Here is a 16290-nt window from a genome sequence, read left to right on the forward strand (position 1 = left end):
ATGTAGCTCTCCTCTTCTAGTTTAGAATAGATTATCACCATCAATAGAAGCGATCAAAATACAAGATGCTTCAGGTTGCAGTATTTTATCAGGGAAGGTTTGTATACCTAAGTCGAGTCATCGTTATAAAGTTTGAACCATGATGACTCACTCACTCACTCTACTGCCGCGGCCGCTTTTGGTTCTTTTGAGCTACATGGAAGGCATTTGCACTTAAATCTAGAAAGAGGACACCAAGGGCACTTACACCCGTGTATTGTGTTCCAAGAAATCAAATCGTTTTGCAGACTATATGTAGTTAACCGCGGGGATGAGAACTGAATTAAAGTGCAATTGATCGTCGACCAATGAGCCGATACGGAGAAAAGTTGAAACAGTGAAATAATAATAGAGAATACATGTTTATACGTACGTATATACCCCTATATATAAAGTAGTTATCGTGTTCTGTATACATGTATCTCTATTCGAATTTCCATCAATTTGAACTGATCACAATGATATATGGCTGAACAATGCGAGGCGAACTCGTAAATTTAAAGTTTGTTTTACCTAGAGTACTCTAAAACTGGTAGTTTTGACTGTCTATTTTAATTCTTTAAGGTCCAATACCACAGCTGTGGGAACAGGCACGCTGCAGCGACAAAAAACAATTGTAAGTGATATTTCATGATGTGGTTTTCATATACATCTACTTTCCAGAACCACGTCTTAGCAGAGATATGGGTTTGTAAACAGCGGTATATAAGAATAATACGTCACGTATACATGTAGCTGTAGTAGAAGACCTAATCCTGGCCGTTATCAAAAGGATACCCCAGATTACCCCCAGGATGATCTGTTATCGAGATAGCATATCCCACGTTACAAACCTAGCCCCTGCTTGAGCATTATTTGGAAATATGACGAGATAAATGAACGGTAGACTGAGGCTCTTCAGCGTATCTGTATCTATTCTCGGTACGAGGCCATATTTACGCTCGTTATCCATGCATGAGATTGAAACGGTCCCTGGCAGTAACTGAAAATAGTGGTACTGGACTCCTTGCGCCCCAGAAGAATATGTCATAATGTACTACCTACATAGAGTACATATGAGCTAGGGAGCTTTCGATCACAGATCCTGAACACGTGCATGTGAGTCATGTTCGTTGGCACGAGTTTGTAGATGAGTATGTACCTGGACAACTGAACCTTTCCCGTCGGGAAAATGACCAGAATTTGACTTGAGATCAGGTCGATCTTCCGCCACTGTAAGTACAGTTAGTACATACAGTCACTCACGGGGTGAAGGCGGATCCTGTCTGATGGCGGTCAGGGATTTGAGGCCAATAACTGAGTTAACTTTGGGACGCCAAGGGGAAATTACTGCAAACACAACCACCAGACAGGATCCGCCGTCACTAGGTGAGCGACTGTAGCTCTTTACACACGATTGATAAGAGGCCCAAAATCGGGATTCTAGACCGCAATTGTAAGCGCGGCCGGGAAGCAAAATCCTCTCTCGATCTTAGGTCCCTCGGGTCCTGGGCACTGCGGGTAGAATTTTGTATGATTTTTCACACAACCGACACGCACTACTATCGATCTTCGTCTGTGCCACATATAAGCTTCAATACTTGCTGGGGGTTGTTTGTTGCTCCACTTTTATGGCCTGTATCCTGGTCCTGGCAGCAGCAGCTCAGGGTTGGGTACCTGTAAAGGGTTGGGGTGGATGTTGATTAGATGGTACCCGCCCGTAGCCTCATGACCTTTCGACATTCCCTTTGTAGGAGTCAATTTGTACATTTGGGAATCGTGATGTTAGGCATATGAGGTGCTTAAAGTGCGATAGTATTGCGTTTGTTCGTGCTCTTTCTTAATCGTTGGATTTTCAAAGGGGCCTAGTTATGCTAGTTTCTCGGTGGCTGTCTCATAGGGTAGGAGAGTAGATTCCTACCCTGTCTGTAGGGTATCGGTATTCCAGGTGGGGATCGGTGGCGCCATCTCACAGTGGAGTCTGGGAGAGCTTCCCTATTTCTTGGAGCGAGAAAGGGTCTCGTCTACGTGACTTCTGGCTACTGCACGGTAACGTCAAATCTACCGAGATGACATATATTGAGCAAAAACACAACCCTCTCAGGATCAGCTACCTAGTTTAAGCGAGTCACACCCAACCTCTCTCATTCTACTTTTAGATAGGAGGCTGACGAAAACGGAAATGTGAAATAGAGATGAGCGGACTTCTTTCCACACTTTGCCACCCAATGGAGAAGTTGAGTTCTGCGAGTAGAGCCTCGCCTTCGGCAAAGCGGGACGTGCTGCTAAACACATTCAAAAGGCTATATTCGGTCCGCTATGGGGCAGATAGGATTGATTATCCGGCGCGCGCTCGTATCAGTACTTAGCGAGTGATGGACTGTGAGCGGTAATGGCGACTCGCGAATCTAGGGCGCACCAGTGGGACAAACGTCGATCCAGGGGTACAGCGATAGGAATGATCTATGGAAAAAACAGTTATATGGTGCACAGATATTTCGCCATACAATTTCACCCCCCCCGTTTTTCCATAGATCATTCCGGTCGCTGTACGTGAAGAATTGGAGGGTCGATGCATCCGCGGGAGGAAGCCTATGACGTTCCGGTGCTGTGCCCTGTATCAGGTGTCAATTGAAGGTTGGTGGGGAACGTATAGTTAAGGATATTGGCCTAGAATCCTGAAAGTCGTATAGTAGAACCAAACCTAGTCGCTCGGACAAAAACAATTGATCTAGGAACTACAAAAAGTACTCAAACACAATCTCTTATTTGTTCCCACGTCACTTTCTATTTCCCATGCATACAGCAGCCCAAACCGACTTACATAGTTATTCGTGGTACGTATAAGATCGGTCATCATAATGAATGTCGTAATTACAATGTATACATTTGGGGTTAAATTGGCCAAGCTCACCCACTGGCATGTGAGAAACATCAATGACAAAAAGGAAGTATCTATATTTAACAATATTCCGAGTGACAGTTTGTGACTACAATCCACAATTAGGATAATTTCTTTCTTCTCTGTAACCAAAAGATTATACATGTAGTATCAATGAGTGGAACCCTCTTGAAGTTTGTCAAGACGGGGCCAAGGTATTATCATTAGATCTATAGAAACGGCGTATGCACTACCCCATTGACAGCGTACTCAGAGTTACAAGTTACAACTAAAACCGGGAACTAATAAAAGATCTATAATATTCATGCCAAGGATCTACAAGGCTGCATTACTGGTTTCGTCACTAGATTTCCGCTCGATTTCGAAGTAACGCCTTGGAGCAAGGGGGGCCACGAGGTATGTCTCTTTTCAGCCTTATATACATATAGCCATATTTTTATTAGTATATGTATTATATTATCATAATGAAACTTTCAATTCCATATATCTTGGACCGGTACCTCACAGAGTATGTTCCGCTTATCAGTTTAGTAAGGAGAATTCTGATAATGGGCGGAATCCGGTTTGGGATTGCAGTAAAAATCAGGGAAGGCGCTCTTAGTTGGGCTTCATAAGTAAGTCTCAAGCTGTAGCCCAAGTAGCTAGTGTCTTTCTTTTTTTCTAGATTAAAGTAAAGTACATCCCTTTGCAATCCGGAGACCCTCCAAGGTATCCACCTTCGATCGCCTTGAGCAGGCTCATATATTAACCTTGTATCAAAATTTGACATTGCCATTCCTTCCTCGTACGTAGTAAGGTCTTTGCGTAGAATGGTCCAATTGCAGCTTCGGCCCCCGCACGCCTTATGGTGTGAATGACCTTATCGATAGGGTTCAAGTGCTGCAAGAAGATTCTATTAGTAACGGGTATTAATTTGATTCATCAGATATCCTTAGTTACCGTCGATGATGCTGCCGTGTGGTCTTCTATAATCACACCCCTTCGTTCACTGTATAGTTACTAGCATTTTAAAGCGTAATGTGATACGCTAGTGATATAGCGATATGTATGAGGAGTCGGGTTGAACTTCTTGATTAGATATGTCATACTTCAATTGATCAAAGAATCGCCAAGGCCATTCCATTGTTCCTGAGAGCTGGCCGATATCGTAGAGTTTCCTGTCCTGATCTTCACAAGATGCATGCTAACTTTGAAAGATACTTGATCCAATACCCCGATAACTGTGAATGGTATATCACCGGTTAGCAGTCTGCTTTTGGTTATAGGCTGGACACCCACTTGCCACCGTTACTAGGAGTCCGTCCCAGATTTTTCGAATTACAAGTGGAGATTACAAATCTTTACTATATACGCAGGCCTAGTATAACAGACCATTACCCTATTAGCAAAAGTTTAATCTGCGAGTTCGGTATCATAGCCAGAGCTCTTTTCAGTGTGGTCCACGAGGACGCTCGAGGAGAGGTTTGGGGTGTCCTCGAGATGCCTCGTCCTCGTTGACCTCTGTCCTCGTCTGTCCTCGAAGTCCGGCACTGTTGTCCTCGAGGTGTCTCGAGGACGATAAAAAACGACCCTGTAGAGCAGAAAGTGATATTTCTTAAAATGAAAGGTATATCTTATTTATGATCTTATCCGATTAGGGTACATCAAGTGTGTATTATAGCCACGAATTGTCCTTGGAAGTCCTCGAGGCAAGGACAGGTACTGTCCTCGAGATTCCTTGTTCTTTTGGGCCACTGTCCTTGTGTGTTATCGAGCACATGTCCTCGAGGCAAGGACACAAGGACGCTCGTCCTCGTGGGCAACACTAGCCCTTCTGTATATATGCGGGGGACAATATGTCAGCAAGATAATTTATCCCGTGCTCTTGACAAATGTTTAGGAGAACTTCGAGATAGACTAGAATACTCTGGTACAGAAGGTTAAATACTATGATTGAGTCGGCGGTTCGCAAAGTGATGTAGAAATACATGTACTTATATTTCCGGAGTGTTCTGTGATTTTACCCCCTTTTAATAGAAATATTCATAAGAACTGATTTTAACGGTATATACTGGTTTTGAAATCATGAATTAAACAAAGGAAAAAAAAAAGGTTTTTGAAATCATAGGATATCACTCGACATACTGATAGGGTGCCTGAATGTGTTAATGCTTATTGGTAATATAAGAATATAGAGACAGTTGTAGTCCCCTTTCGGCCTGAAATTTAAACTATTTATGTCAGCGTTATATTAAAATTTTCGATTTTTATAGTAGAATGAGGTTCCCCATCACGGAAAGGGAATGGCCATAATTGAAGGAATTGGGTTTTGCGTTTTGCTACTCTTTGTTCCTCTGCTGATGCTTTACCATCGCAGATAGCCTTCCTGGTACTTCCCGAGCTTTGTTTTTATCACGGAGCGGGCTCCGAAAACCGCCTAGACATAGGCGTTTACACCGAAACTTTTAGCCTTGGACAGAGCTGAAATTTCTTTTGGTCTTGATCTCAGCCCGAGTGACAGCCAATGAAGAAAAGGTGGCGAAGCGCTAAGTGCCCGCCGATAGTGGCGGAGCATTTTGTGGCGTTCTATGACGTATCACTCATTCTAAGCTAAACATCACCAAGCAAACCAAGTAAACCAAGCGTTTGGAGCAGATAGATAAAGAGGCGATCCCTTTCACGATCCCTCTCAACAACCTGCCCTTCCGAGTATAACAAAATGCTCGAATATTTCACCTGGAAAAAGATTAAAGCTCATAAGGAAGCCGCAGCCGCCTCTGCCGCGGCCCCAACCAGCACAGCAGCCGAAACAGTCCCTGCTGGCCCACAAGAAGTTCTTTCTAACAGCGATGAGGCTTTCCTCAGACAGCAGCTTGAAAGTGCTGATGAACCTGTGGTGATATTGTCTGGCGGGGAAGACTCAGGCGCTACCACCCCTGGGGTAAGCCCTCTACCGCCCGCGCCCACTCCTGCGCCTACACCTGTAGAGGGTAGATCAGCGACGATGACAGGGGAATGGTCTGCAGCAGGTCTTAAAAATCGATTCGGAGAGTTGAGGAGGACTGTATCGAGCGCGGCCGAGAGGAGGAAGAAAGGAAAAACTCCAGTAGATGTGAAAGGAAAGGGGAAAGAGCCAGAGACATTAAAAGTGGAAAAACCCGTAGCGGAGGGAGGTAAGATATTGAAAAATTCTGTTTTTCAACTAGGAGCATGATTAACGAGGATTTAGTTCGAGAGGAAGACGAGCTTACAGCTGCACTTGAAGGTCTCAATCTTGCTGCTGAAAACGTTTGTATTCCGATATACCTCAAAACCTGTCGAAATTCACTGACTCAATTGCAGGGCCGTGTATTCTCCATGTCCACAGAGACCAAAATCCTTCTTGACAAATTCATCCTAATCCTCAAAGACATTTCCAATGGGGTCCCAACTGCCTATCAAGACCTCATCGATCTCTTTGACAACTCCTCTAAAACGTTTGAAGATACCTTCAGCACTCTTCCATCCTTCCTCCAAAAGATCATAAAAACACTCCCGAAGAAAATGCAAGCTAAGATGGCACCCGAATTGCTACGTACGGCGGCTGCAGTTTCCCCTGCAGCCGCAGCAGAAGCGGAGGCTTTGGGAGGGATGTTTACGTTGAAGGAGCTAGTCACGAAACCAGGGTTGCTGATGGGTATGTTGAAGAGTGTGATGAATTTCTTGAAATTGAGATTTCCAGCAGCATTGGGAGGAACGAGTTTGGCAATGAGTATGGGCTTGTTTGGTAAGTCTCCTCAATTGGTTCTTTCGTTGGTGGGATGATGGCTGATTGTGGGTGCCAGTCGTACTATTCGTATTGTGGTATTGCTATAAACGCGGACGTGAAGTGAGGCTAGAAGCTGAAGCTTCCGCTGCTGCTGCCGAACTTTTGGACGGCGTTGAGGGCGGTGGTATTGAGGGTTCCTCAAGTGCCCCCCAGGTTATCGTTGGGGATAGCACAAGGAAGAAGACAGCTTAGTCTTTATATCCTAGTGATTGGTTTTTTTGTTTTTGCTATCGCAGTTTAGCGGGTGTCAAATGTCGGGGGATGTCTCGTTGGCAAATGTGGGTTTCATCATTATTATAATAGGATTTAAATTTAAGCTTTTTCGCTCTCACCAAGAGCTCAGTTCCATGTCAGCCTAACTGTGAACCGTATAATTCGTATCGACTTGGTATCTCTATTATACCTAGATGTCCTCTGATTTATAACCGCTCACTATTCGAACCGTATGCCTTAAAGAGCACATCAATAAGAACAATTTCATCTGAGTCATAAAGTCGATTAGTTTACATTTGCAATTTTCAACCCAAGCATTATCGTAAGTTATCATTTAAGGTAACGGCGGATTTACTAGTTTGGAGCTAGAAAATGAACTTCAACTTCCAGGGAAGAAATATGTGAAGATGAGTCATATATTTTGTTTTGACTGAAGCATACTATCGCACAAAGATCGCGGAGGAACTTAAACCCGGGCGGGGTTTGTGACTCCCCCCCGTCCGTGGATAAGATTGCAATTGAGAAACTTACAAAAGACAGACAGAAATCCTCTCCTGATCAAAAAGCGAAAAAGAAATTGAAAGCGAATAATGAATTAAAGAAAAAAAAATCAGAAAACGCCCAATAGGATAAAAGAGATACCGGAAATCCTCCTAGACCTCTCGCCTTACACCAACCAAATCGACAACTCAATCCATAACTTCCTATTCCGAATATCGACCGAATAATCTCTGCACAACTTCTCACAATATCTAGTATAAACATCGTATCAGTATCGATATATATATATATCTCAGACATTTAACACCAATCACACAGAAGCTCTTACAATGATTTACCAACACAAAGTTTCTTCAACCATCACCCCATCTCTACTATCCTACCTCCCATACTCCCTCCCCTTGCTTGGGCGCCTCGAAAATTCACAACGTTCTTCAGCGTCTCTGATCCTGGCTACGTTTCCAGAGTCATCTTCTGGTCCTTATGGGTTGTTCACAGCAGCGTACATTGATCAATCCCGTCGTAGGGAATCGCAGGCGTGGTTCTTTTGCTCTGCCGGTGAGCTGGAACTTAAGGTTGCCAAGACGCAGATGCGCGATATGCTATCTTATATCAAGTCCCGTCAGCCTGAGCCTACTCAGGGTAGAGATGAGGATAAGGAGGAAACATTACTTATTATAGCGAGCTTAAACTCGTTACTCGTGAATGTGGTCCAAGATATATGTACTGCTGGAGGTGTCAGACTCTCTCAAGAGTTTATGAAATACCTTTTTCATCATTCTCCACCACCACCACCACCTTCACAAATTGTTGACGGACTCGAGTTTGGCGAATTGAGACCGGAGGATATGGGCCGTGTTATAGCTACATCTTCGATTAGGCGTCACAAAGATACTTTATTATTGCTGAAGAATGTTGCATTATTTAAGGTCACTGGAGATGAGAGAATTCCTATTGCGTGGGCATTTATTGGTTTCGACGGGTCACTAGCCACCTGGTGGGTTGAGAGAGAGTGGAGGGCGCGAGGATGCGGAACGGCCGTTGCGAGAAAGGTTATGCAGCATTGGAGAAACGGAAGCAATGAAGGAAATTTGGCTCTCTGGGGGCATGCGGATGTGGCTGTGGACAATTGGACCAGTAGAAGAGGTATGGTAGGACTTGGCGGGGTAGAGGGTTGGATTGTCAGATGGCTCTATGTTGACCTAAATGGGCTTGGAAATAAGTAGCGAATGGGGGGGGCGACGAAGGTGTAGAGGTACGGTTTGACCGGGGTGTTCAGATGGGGGTCTCAAACAGTTGAAGGGGAAGAATTCGAATTGTAGAGAGCGATTGAGAGCTTGTGGTCATGTACTGAGCCGGCTTATCATGGGTAATTGGATTTCAACAAGGTCTTTGGTTATTTCGAATCGGGTGCGGTCATGAGATTACAGTGAAACATCGGGGAATTCCGAGTGGGTTATTATCTAAGTGAATGTTACGGATGATGGATGATGTGCCTAAATCAAGGTCAGTTTTAACAAAAGCGGGCACAAAAAGTTAGTAAACTAATTTTGTCAACAGAAATTCGAAGTGTGCTGGAAGATCAGTTGTCCGACAAGGTATTGGGGGCTGTTCGAAGTATGTAGGTAAGGATTGAAATGACCGAGATGAACTATCCGTGGAACTCGATGATGTTTAGATGAGAAAAGGAAAAACACGCATAAGGAAACAGCAAGTAAAACGAGAAATTAAATGAGCGCAGGCAATCAAATTTCGCTGAAAACCTACGATTCAAAGGAAACAAAGCACAAATATATATCCCAACAAAGGGGAGGTCTGTAACAGTTCCAAAACCTGATCATACTACTCAAACAAAATCACACCACTCCATGATGATGGTGTGGACTCTCTCGAAGGTTGTGTGATCGTCTCAAGACATAAGTTGCGTAATGGCATTCTGGCACATGCACACCCTCCTCAAATGTGTACTTTAGCTACTGGAGCTTGAGTTCGTGGAGATATCCTCCTTTAGCGAGTTGCCGTTACAGGCAGTTTCAAAGGCATAATTTGCCAAGTTTATATTGACTAGCATTGGCACTTGAGGTCTTGAACACATTAAAGCTTCCGTAACTGAAAGTTATTAAGACCCAAATGCGAGTCCAAGTAAATACAAACCTGGGCACGGTCCTTTCTTTATGAAGCCTGCTGCTGATAGATTTCGGTCAAAACTCCGATTGAGGACATCTCGGAGGCTTTCCTGTGATTGTCAATGGCTGCAGCAGCGTCATGAGCATCAAATACAGTTGCAATCTGCAACAGTTTGGCAAAATGGCTTGCTGGGCATGGGGTTCACAACTTCAAAGAGTGTGAAGGTCCACAGAGAGAGCAACATGCCGCGGTGAGAAATACGGACGGGCCGTATGGATGGCTGATTAACTGACGATCGCGACATCATCATTCACAGATAGACAGAGCTAGAGCTGCTACTGCATAAGCGATTTTACCTGCCTTACCTAAGTACCAGCTCACGAGGGCATCTACCGTTATTTTGATTTTGGCTCCATAGATTAACTACCTTAATAGGAGTAGAATTCCTTTGTAATCGTAGTTATGACCCTCTAACAGAGCTGTTAAGAGAACTATTCTCTTTGAAACTTAACAGCCTGAGTTGGGGGTGGTCGTAGACTCGTAGGTGGTGTGGTTACGACAACACGCGTTCCTGGGGTGAGCTCCCTCAAGGTGATGGAGGTGGTGGGTGGTCGCTTTCAATTGCCGCTAAATTTACCAATTCCAGTCCCATGACGTTACACAGATGGCTCCCTCCTCTCCGTCTTCTTCTTCCCCACACAAACCGTTTCTTTTCCCAGCCTGTACTCAGCGGCTCCAGGTTTCACTTGCTAGCGATCGATAGACTTTGTGGGTGCTCCAAGTTGTCTGGGCAGTCAGTTCGCCAGTGCAGCCGTGCTCTACTGTACACAGGCTAGCGTACCGGTCACTCATGACATTCCGTTCCAGAAAGGCGGGTTGCGGCGCCCAGAGTCGAGCTTGGGGGTTTTAGCGCCTTTTACCCCGCATTTTGTCACACGACCAGGGTTGTGAAGGTGGTGTGCTCTGTGCGCTCCTCTGGGCGGTGGTGTGTGGGTGGGTGGTGTGAAAGCGAAGCTGGAAACTGGATGTGGAGCGATGCCCCGCGCTAGGCCGGATGCGATATATTATCATAACATGTTATTCACTGCAGATGGAGTAGCAGCTTCATCATGAATGGCGTGGGAGAGTGAGAGGATGGAGGTCTCCCCACTCGGAAGACGGGTATCAATCGCTACCTCTATTTACTTACTTACCCCCTTCTCCTCCCACCCTCTTTTTCTAATTCCTCATTCTCTTTCACATCCACCGATCTCATTGCATTCGAACATCTACATCTCGTAGCAACACTTTTTTTGATCAAAGAAATAGTTATGGCTTCCACCGAATCAGCTATCCCGCCAGCTCAAACCGAGGCCGAAATGCCCACTTCGCCAAAAGCAAAGGGTCATCGTCGAGGCAGTTCATCTGTAACGGATGTATATAAGCCTGCTGATTTGAGTATGTCTACTTCCAAACACCTTATTGTATGAGCAGTTTGCCACGAGACTAATACAGCCAACCAATCCACAGAGGAACTTATCGGCACAGAAGGAGAATTGAAACTAGCAAAAGAAATCTCTAAACTAAACTGGTATTTTTCCCTTCATCCAATATTCTACCCATCGATGTCAGACTAATAAATACAAAGGAAAATAAATACCCACCCCTCTCACCTAGACGACTGGAAACAACTCAAGCAAATCCCAATTTCTAGCCCCAAAGTCAAGCTATTAGATGTCTACTTCCCCATGGGCTTGCACGTAACTGCCCGTGCGAGTGCTGCCTCCGCCCTTGGCGTTAGTGTTTATGATGTGCTGGCCGCAATCCATAAGCAGTTCAAGAAGAAGGTAAATTATATCCCCCCTCGCTTCCCCACTTCCTTACCTTTGAATCCTATATTAATGTACTGTGAATAGGCGGATGACGAGCTAGAAATGCCAGTTCTTGGCAACCTCGAATGGGGCCGATCGGACGATTTGACATCGAAGGAGCACTGGCCCGCTGTTGTACTGGTTGCGCAGAAGAAGGAGGCACCGGCATCTTCAGGAAAGAAGAAGAACAACTAAACTAAACACTAATGGCATGGATGAGTTAGTGGATTTTGATTGCTCTTGTTTAGACTAAGGCTTTCTTATCTCTCTCCATTGTTTACTAGTTGGGGCATTTTTTTTGATATCGGATATGAAGGCGCTCTGTTGTGATATTGTATTTAGTTTTGGGAGTTGATTTTTGTCACCAAGAAAATCCCGAATACATTCATTGAGGAACATGTTTTGTTTGCAGTGCCTCCATGTGCGTGTGAAACAGACAGGGGCCACAGAATAACAACCCCACTACCAGATATCCCTTGCATAACAACTAATGTTCACTATATGAGAATGGATGTTTGGTGTTGGAGATTAATTTTGTAAACGGAAAGGACTGTAAGAGCAGTCAATTAGCTTAAACTCGCTACCCACTTATAATTATGAAGAGAATATGGCGGATCCTATGATTTCTTCCAGCGGATCCCCCCCCCAACCAACCTCGAAGTCGAACCCCTGAAAGAGCACGCACTCCTAGTGGGACTAGATAAGTTTAGCCACAAACACGAGTTGAAAAGCACTTCTTCATATGCATCTATGATCCAATCCAAGTCTTTTCCTGAAACCGCTAGGCTTTCTATTCAGCTCGCTCGACTTTCTGTCTCTATTCTTGTTTCAATCCTGGTAAAGCTTGATACACTTCATTTTGAGAGACCTCCCAATAGGCGGGGGAAATTCACTTTTGTGTGGACACCCTAATTACCGAATTTATTGCCAAGGTTTCCACCGAAGCCTGGTTGGTCGAGTGATATTACATGATTCAATCTTGCTACAGCGCCCCTCGTAAAGTGAGACAATAAAGATCCAATCACACCGTTAGTCTGTCCTCAGCAATCTCAGAGAAGCTCCTATCAGAGAATACTTATGTAAAATCCCTGCTCGAGCCTCGTTGACTGGTATGGTTTTCACAACCTCCAGATCGATTGTAAGGATGGTGACGGCTTGGCACCATGACTACTAGTTCGTAGCTAAGTTAAATCTTCTAAGCCTGTGCCAAGCCGTCTCTAATTCTCCCCTCCATAGTCAGCAAGGTATAGCTATCGCTACCGGGACCAGTTCTCCTCAATATTTAGGTACTTATACCGCTGTACTTGTACGTTGTAGCATTACTGATCTGCCAATATTATAGCTACCCCTTTTAAATTTCTTCCATACTTAAGTCATGCATTCTCCCTTATTCATTTTATTTTTTCTGACTAAAGTTTGCAGCTTCACACCACGTATATATTGGATGCAGTGCACCGCCTGATTAAACCGAGTGATCTTACATGATTACCGACCTTCAACGCCAACCACTCAAAATGGCGGCGTTCCATCTACCATTGTACAGGATTAATTAAATAAACGATTCCCGTGACCACCAAAACAAAACAAAAAATGACTCCATGACGCCATTCAAAACAACATAACCAGAAAGAAACCAGGTCACGATGGAGTACAAACCTACTAGCCGTTTAATTTCCTAAACTCCTGACATTACTCGCCGCTTTTTTCTTCAATTCATCAACTTCCATCCTTTCCTTCCGCCTTATCTGCAACTCTCTCTTAAAATTATCCGTAAACACCTTCATTCCTACCCACTGTTAGAACTATTCGCCATGATAGGGAACCATGGATATTAAATACCAGTGGATGATTCGAACTCAATTTCAAGCCACTTCAAATCATCAAATCCGTCTTCGTCCTCAATCAACATCCCCCCTCTATCAAGTCTGATACCACCGGGAAGATCTCGGTTACCAGCTATGCGTGCTTTAATGTATTTTCGCCCTCTAAATGTTCCGTATGACATTGGTTTTATCTTTACCGTAAGACCGTTGGCACTACTCTCATCAATCATTATATTATCCGTTACTAGCCTCTGTCAGTCAATACTCATATATCCGTATACGGTAAGGTACGCACTAAAAACACTCAGTAGCTCGCGGCCCAAAAATACCACGATCCTTGACGACTTTGGTCTCAGCATCCATCCTTTCAGTCTTCCTTTGTAATTCCCCACTGTGGATCCATCAGGCGATGAAGTACTGGAACGTATTAGGTTGCTGCATTCTACTTCTCTCCAGATTTGAACGCGACAAAATTTTGTGCTTGTCGTACCCTCAAAAATACCATATTTGTTGTAGCGGACAGCACTAACGGTTCGAATATCAGCGAGAACGGTCTCGCCAAGGAAGACGCACTGGAAATAGAACATGTCTGGAGATGTTAGTATGTCAACGATCCTTCTTGGGTGCAGAACTCTGGACCGCTAGATATCTTACGCACCCTCGATGTTCGTAAACTTAAAATACGTATTCTCTCTGTTCGGCGCCACCCTGTTTCTTATAGATTTTGTTTGTTTTCCCAGCTGGAGGGAAGATCCCCATTCCGTCGTCTTTCGCATAAAAATTACCGGAATATTTGTCTGCATGTGATAGCCGTATTCTGGCACTAATTCAGCCTCTTCTGGATTAACTGTTCACACAATAGTCAAAATTTCGCTCTTAACGCATGTATAAGAGTATATATACTAAATAGAGCCCCCGCCTGCTTGTCGTCCCACAGAGTCAATACCCTCAGCTCTCCAGTACCTCTCGCCCTAAAGACTCTCACCACACATTCCTCCCACCTTGCGTCTTGCAATGTGTAAGATTTTGATGCCAACAAACGCCTGTTCATGATCTCTTCCTCTTCCATCCTCGCCCCATAATGTGGTATTGCTGTCATCACTGCTTCTGGAAGAAATTCCGAGTTTGAAGCAGATCTTGGGTTGGGCATTTGGTAGTTAACCTGTTTACGAAGAACAGGTGTATTGCCTCGCCTTTGATCAGGCAAAAGTGGTTTAGCTTCCCGTACATGTTCCGACGCTATGGAATGCCTATTGAACCCATGAAGCGACGGTGAAGAGTTTCCATTCAAAGTCCCGGGTCGACTCTGGCTTTGACTGCGTCGCAAGCTTGATATTGACTCCGGTGATTTAGGTGATGCCTCTTGTCTCCACTGCCCGGATATATTGTTGTTATTATCTCTGCAGTCGATCACGATACCAGACTCGGCATAATTGTTACTACTTCCACTTGACTGAGACAAGTTATCACGCGCTTCATAGGTGTTATATGTATTTGGATGCGCTGCAGTGTCACTCATCGATACCCCATTCTCAACAGGGGGCGATGCTTCTTGAACCAGCGTTTCTGGTGGTTGAGGAGGGTTGACTATCTCGACCTCGGCGTCAACTACATATTCTTCTTCGCTCAGCCATATTTGAAAGTCGCCGGTTTCGGGGAGTAACTCGAAAGGTGGGAAGCCAATTCTGACTCAAGAAGTGTCTTCGCGGCGAATGCAAGCTCCTATAACCCAGACCGGCGATGATCAGAACTAAATATTTAAAGGAGTAAAAGGATTTGTTTGCCTCATACATACATTCGCAATAATTGCCATAACCGCCTCAAACTCTTTAATGTCCGCGCCTACATAGTCTCTACACATTTCAAAAACCCAAAACGCCTTGGAAAGGGCAATAGCATCTTCACCCGAGAGAGTTTTCGAGCTGCGGGTGTGGTCTCTTATGCTTGATGCAGCCCTGAATGTCCAGTACATTAGGATCTTAAGTACCTTTTCTATAGGTACCTCCGTTGGGAAGACTTGGCCAGAGAGGGAGGCCGACGCGCTAGTCATGAATTTGGCGATTAGTTTGTAAGGAAATCTGTTGGCGCCTGTGGATGAGAGCAGCTCAGTGAAGAGCTTGTAGAGATATTCTCGGGTTAGAGGGACGGTCTCATGGAGTGCCTCTATTTCGTTTCTATATATCTATCTCATTAACACTTGTGTTCTTACCGGTATCTACCACTGCAACAAGTACTAGTTATTCATAGACAGAGAAAAACTAACCTTTTAAGAGCTCTCTTAATAACTACTGAAATTACCCAATTATGATATTTCACCGCCTCCAGCGCCCTCCGCAAACCTGCCTCTCCCCCATTATCCCTCACCTCCTTACCCCATAACCTCCATGCCTCTTCGGATGCGCATCTGTCCGCCTTTAATCCTCGTAAGGTTCCTTCAAGTCCCTCTAGGCTATAATCCATCCCGTTGAATACCAGCTGAACAGCCCTCTGTGCAGCACGCTTGTTGTCATCGCGGAAGATGGTGGACATAGAAAATCGCCCTTCAACAGACTCGGCAACGACATCCTGGATTAAGTTGCTAAGAGAAGAAAGCGCATTACTGAGTACGAAATAGAATTTTGGGGCATATATTACGGAATAGAAGTAGGTTTTTTGGAGTTTGGTAAGAAGAGTCAGGGCAAGAAGGTGCTCAGTGAGGCCTAGGCCAAGGTCTTCATGAAAGCTAGAGGACATAGGAGCGCAGAAGGAACAACTTCGGTAAGAAATTCTAGGTATCGATTCAGGTGGTATGTACAAGTTACGCCTGGCCGAAGCTTGCAGTGTTAATGAAGCCTGGCGATATGTTGGTGATCAGTCTTGGTTGATCACCTTCAAACGAACCAATAGAAGACGTATGATTATTTCACTATGTGAGATGAACGTTTGGCGTTGGGGTTAAGGGCTAGAGATACAGAGTAATTAAATGTGTGTTTGTGATCTTCTAGGTCTTTAGCCTTGAAATGCCATGCATATGCTGGTACTCTATCTATCGGACAAAAAGTCATATCGCACATACGTAAGCTTGGGCTC

At 44.6% G+C, this 16290-nt stretch overlaps 5 protein-coding genes across 5 annotated transcripts; 3 read left to right on the top strand and 2 right to left on the bottom strand.

Annotated features, from left to right (window-relative positions):
• Positions 1-1114: 1114 nt before the first annotated feature.
• Positions 1115-1788, bottom strand: H6S33_010447 (uncharacterized protein; the record flags this gene model as incomplete). The annotated part of the gene is made up of 6 exons (XM_044841833.1): positions 1115-1123; positions 1181-1242; positions 1285-1304; positions 1370-1403; positions 1579-1594; positions 1696-1788. 6 exons carry the CDS (start codon positions 1786-1788, stop codon positions 1115-1117), a joined length of 234 nt encoding a protein of 77 aa, XP_044697590.1.
• Positions 1789-5618: 3830 nt separating this feature from the next.
• H6S33_010448 (uncharacterized protein) lies at positions 5619-6899 on the top strand (the record flags this gene model as incomplete). The annotated part of the gene is made up of 4 exons (XM_044841834.1): positions 5619-6072; positions 6129-6187; positions 6242-6665; positions 6724-6899. 4 exons carry the CDS (start codon positions 5619-5621, stop codon positions 6897-6899), a joined length of 1113 nt encoding a protein of 370 aa, XP_044697591.1.
• Positions 6900-7750: 851 nt separating this feature from the next.
• On the top strand, positions 7751-8647 carry H6S33_010449 (uncharacterized protein; the record flags this gene model as incomplete). Its single annotated transcript, XM_044841836.1, has 1 exon — positions 7751-8647. The coding sequence occupies one exon, from the start codon at positions 7751-7753 to the stop codon at positions 8645-8647; it is 897 nt and encodes a 298-aa protein (XP_044697592.1).
• Positions 8648-10858: 2211 nt separating this feature from the next.
• Positions 10859-11593, top strand: H6S33_010450 (uncharacterized protein; the record flags this gene model as incomplete). Its single annotated transcript, XM_044841837.1, has 4 exons — positions 10859-10985; positions 11058-11118; positions 11176-11374; positions 11444-11593. 4 exons carry the CDS (start codon positions 10859-10861, stop codon positions 11591-11593), a joined length of 537 nt encoding a protein of 178 aa, XP_044697593.1.
• A 1472-nt stretch (positions 11594-13065) lies between these two features.
• H6S33_010451 (uncharacterized protein) lies at positions 13066-15954 on the bottom strand (the record flags this gene model as incomplete). The annotated part of the gene is made up of 9 exons (XM_044841838.1): positions 13066-13184; positions 13238-13465; positions 13517-13612; positions 13712-13810; positions 13880-14068; positions 14125-14829; positions 14886-14943; positions 15017-15395; positions 15485-15954. 9 exons carry the CDS (start codon positions 15952-15954, stop codon positions 13066-13068), a joined length of 2343 nt encoding a protein of 780 aa, XP_044697594.1.
• Positions 15955-16290: the final 336 nt, after the last annotated feature.

Source organism: Morchella sextelata, assembly GCF_020137385.1.
Source record: "Morchella sextelata strain SCLS chromosome Unknown scls_4, whole genome shotgun sequence".
NCBI classification, from domain to species: domain Eukaryota; kingdom Fungi; phylum Ascomycota; class Pezizomycetes; order Pezizales; family Morchellaceae; genus Morchella; species Morchella sextelata.